The sequence below is a fragment of the Trachemys scripta genome, chromosome 9 (genome assembly GCF_013100865.1).
Source record: "Trachemys scripta elegans isolate TJP31775 chromosome 9, CAS_Tse_1.0, whole genome shotgun sequence".
NCBI classification, from domain to species: Eukaryota; Metazoa; Chordata; order Testudines; family Emydidae; genus Trachemys; species Trachemys scripta.
In genome coordinates, this window is record NC_048306.1 from 60,651,916 (window position 1) to 60,656,280 (window position 4,365).

Here is a 4,365-nt window from a genome sequence, read left to right on the forward strand (position 1 = left end):
TTGTGCAAAAATTAAAAATTCATTGATTTCAAGCCTGTTTTTGGCTGTTTGTATTTTAAAATGTATAAAAGTGCCCATTGGGTAGTCTCTGGACTTTGACCAATAGATAAAGAATAACATCAAAAACTTGTTGACCCAAATCACCATAAGAATCCTCCAACCCCATAATCACTCACCAAGAGAAGAGATTAGCCTTAGTCTTGTTCACCAGTAGACTTGGGTTCTGATAATCCAGCTTGGACATGGAATTCCACACCAAGGGCCCTCCACTGACAATGCTTTGCCACCTGCTCCCTGACTTTTAAATTGAGAATTTGTGGTCCCAATTCTCCACTATGTTTGAGTGCAACAGCGCAGAGTTGATTTTGGCTCCCTCATTCAGTGCAAATTAGTGCAGAAGAGATTCCACTCTAATTTATGCTGTTGCTACTGATGGCATAAAGTGCTTTACACCAGCAGAGGACCAAATGTTGGGCAGGGGATACTTGGCACTAGTGGGAGGGATTATCACAGGCTGTGCTTCCTCACCCTGGATTTCTCTTCTCACACAGTTGGCACATGCTCTTAGATAAATTCACACTATACACTTTTGACAACATTTTAGGCAGCTTCATGTCCCATTACCATAAGACTTTTCTCAAGTCAGTGTATTCTCTAGCCACAGGATGAGAGGATGAGGATGGAGATCTCATTTCTCTGGACTTGTGTCTTCTGTCCAGTTTCAGCCCTGCTCTCACCCTTTCTGTCTCCTATTTATCAGTCCCCAGCTGATGGGTTGACTGCTGTTAACGGGTTAATCACCCAGTCCTAATCAATTATCTCCCAATTTGGCCTTTGCAAGAGCGTTTACAAAGTGTGCAGAGTGGGAGCTAGCCCAAGGCTATGCCCACTTCGTCACACACATACACCTCCTCCACTTGCTGTACACAAGCAGAGAGCACCCCTACACAGGGGGAATGCTCTGCTAGGAATCTCGAGCCAAGTCAAGGCCACTTTGCACTGCATAGCAATGGCCTTAGCAGAATGGACAATCTAGGACTGTTAGTTCAAGAGCCTCCATTAATCTCACGTGTCATACTGGCAGCTGGAGAGGGAGGCAGTCTTGCAGGTGGCCGGAACCCAAAGGGATTTTGAGTGCCTTCTATCTATATTTCTTATTCATCTTCATCCCCTTCCTTTTTCTATTAATGTATTTTTTTCCATGAATGATGTTTTGAAGACACTTTCACCACTAGTTGAACCAGTCTTCTACTTATCTTTGCATTAGTGCTTCACTCTATTAGCTACAAACTGAGAATAACCTTTCTAGAGGCAAAAAACAGTTTAAGGCTTGGTTCTCTAATGCTTTGCACCTTGTGTAGTCATCTACACCTCAGCAGAATGGACATAAAGTGCTACCATTCTGATTTGGTTACCTTTTACAACCACCCTGCACAGGTGTAAATAACTCGACAAAGTTACAGGACAATGGAGAAATAGAACCTCTGTCACCAGAACATCACAGTATAAGTCTCTCCTAAACAGAAGCTGCCTAGCACAGCAAATTATTTATGGTAGTTCAACAATAAGGATTATCCTACCTACTTTAGGTCCTTATACGGCACCCATTACTGTAACATCTTGATGTCTCACAATCATCAGTGTATGTATGCCTACTAAACCCCATGAGGTAGTGAATTGTTATTATTCCCATTTTACTGATGAGGAACAGAAAGACTAAGTACTTCATTCAACGTCACACACGAAGTCTGTGACAGCCCATTGACCTAATTACGGCCTTTTGAGGATGTGGATTTACTATAGTGATGGGAAAACCCCTTCTGTCACTGTAGCAAGTGCCTACACTACAGAGGTGTAGTGGCAGCACCGCAGCCATAGCGCTTATAGTGTAGACGTACTCTTAGAAGATAAAGGCCCATTTTCAAAAGTGACCTAGGCACTTAAGGAATCTATGTTTCACTGAACATCTTTGGGACCTAAATGTCTAAGTCACTTTCGAAAATGGGACTATATCAGTTAGGGGTATAATCTTTTCCCCTGGATAGTTATATTGGCACGGCCCCTAATGAGGGTGCAGTTATGTCAATATAAAGTGCTCATACCAGCGGAGCTTATCCCCATTCCTGTATGGGAACAGTTATACTGGTATCAACCTAGTGCTCTTGTCTAATGGCAGCCACACCAAGAGTTAGTACTGCGTTAATTATGCCAGGGCAGTTAAAGTGGTACAGCTTTGGTGTGCCAAGAAGGTCTAAATCACTTCAGTGCTTTTGAAAACGTTGCCGTGGCTCTTCTGCTGAACGTGAAGGGGGGATTTTTTCTAACCCTAATGCTGGTGGGCAGAGGGGTAACTAAGATGGCAAGAATTAGGCTCTGGTTCTGGCCTGATGACCCAGGGGGAAAGTGTGGATCTGGCAAGCGCTGCCATTGCCAGCAACTCCCCCAGGCCACGCGAGGTGCATGGTGAGCCCTAACCCCACTGCAAAGGGCCATGGGAAATTCTGTATAACACAAGCAGTCGCCAAGCGCTTGGACTGATCATTGCTTAGGCCTCTCCCAGCAGGGAGCCCCTGCCCCAACTTGGGCCAACAGTAGCCCTGAGCTGTGCTTCCCCTCAGAGGACACGAGCCCTCTGCTCTTGCTCTCCCCAGGAGAGCCAGGTAGTGCTGGGGGGCGGGGCAGAGCTACAGCGGCAACCAGGGCGGCGCCTGAGGAGGCATCATAGAGCGATCGGTCCTCCCAGCTTCCAGAAGGGCCACGGGAGTGGAGCTGCGCACACTCTCCTGACACCGGAAGCTGGCGGCTTGAGCTCATACCGGAAGTGGCTCCCAAGGGGGAAGGCGCTGCTGGCCGGGGCCATTCGCGAGCCGGGGACCTGATGAGGCGATGAAGCCAGCAGTGGACGAGATGTTCCCCGAGGGCGCCGGGCCCTACGTGGACCTGGACGAGGTGATGATGCTAGCGGGGGAGGCGGCGCGCGCAGTGCCCCCCGTTAGGGATGCCGCGGGCTGAGCTGGCGGTTAGGGGCTCGCGCTGGGGGAGCGGCGGACGAGGAGCTCGCGTTGCGTTACGTGTTGACAGGACGCGAGTCTGGGCAGTGGTGCCAGATCTGATTGGCTGGTTTCTAGCGCCTCCTACAGGGCGGGGCACCGCGGGGGCGGGCAGTTCTCCCCCTCGCCCCTTCACATAACATACAAACCAGGGGTCACACGATAAAATTAAAGACCTACATTTTCACCCAATTCACAGTCAACCTGTAGAACTCCTTGCCTGGAGATGTTGTGAAGGCCAAAGTATAAATGGGTTCAAAAAAGAATAGGTCAATTAATAGCTATCATTCAAGATGGTCAGGGATGCAATCCCCTGCTCTTTGTATCCCTAAGCCTTTGACTGCCAGAACCTGGGACTGGACAACAGGGGATGGTTCATTCCCTCTGAAGCATCTGGCTTAAGGCTGAACCCTCAACTGAAACCACACAAGTGTGATCCGAAGTGTTACATCTACAGTGTTAGGTGATCCTCAGAGATCCCTGCAGCTGGGAGAGAAAACATTTCTCTATTTTCAGTGTATTTATTTTGTCATTAGACAGCACTTTGTTCTAGTGCTTAACTACCCTTACGGTTAGTAAGTTTTTCCTGATGTCTAGCCTAAGTCTCTCTTGCTGCAATTTAAGACCATTACTTCTTGTTCTGCGTGCCAGTGGTTAAGGAGAAAAAATTATCACCTTTCTCTTTATAACAACCTTTTATGTAATTATTTTTATGTAAAGTGCTGAGTAGAGTGGAAGAATTACTTCTTGAGTCTTGCTTACAACACTCCTGCCAGTACATCCCAGAAAGCTGTTTGCTTCTCCCCCGCCCCCTCCCCCAGTACATTACTGTGGTGTTCTATGTAGGCATCACAGTGTTTGCCTAGAATTTACTGCAGGATTGGGATCTTGGTTATCTCGGTCACACTTCCACCAAGAAATTTAGCATATGACAGGCTGGGAGAAAATGAAGGTTATTGCCGATAAAACAAGCTAAGTTCAAGCTCTCCAGAAGCAGGAGAGACAATCACGCTGCTTAAATGAGTTGTACAGATGGCAATAAAAGTGGAAAGAAGATGGGGGTAATGTATAATACCTCAAAGGGTTTAGGGATAGCTCAGGGGTTTGAGCATTGGCCTGCTAAGCCAAAGGTTATGAGTTCAATCCTTGTGGGGGCCACTTAGGGAGCTGGGGCAAAATCAGTACTTGGTCCTGCTAGTGGGGCTGGACTTGATGACCTTTCAAGGTCCCTTCCTGTGGTGACGACACAGGAAAGGAAACAGAACGCCAGGTTTGTTGGTAGCTAGAGAGCTTTACAAGCCTCTTGCAAAAAGCC

The 4,365-nt window shown here is 47.5% G+C and overlaps 1 protein-coding gene across 1 annotated transcript in view; it reads left to right on the forward strand.

The window, feature by feature from the left end:
• Positions 1-2,792: 2,792 nt before the first annotated feature.
• COPS9 (COP9 signalosome subunit 9) overlaps positions 2,793-4,365 on the forward strand; it is an 8,785-nt gene continuing 7,212 nt past the window's right edge. The window contains exon 1 of the mRNA XM_034782100.1: positions 2,793-2,949. Within this exon, the coding sequence (XP_034637991.1) occupies positions 2,887-2,949 (63 nt within the window). The 5' untranslated portion in view covers positions 2,793-2,886. The remainder of the gene's footprint in view (positions 2,950-4,365) is intronic.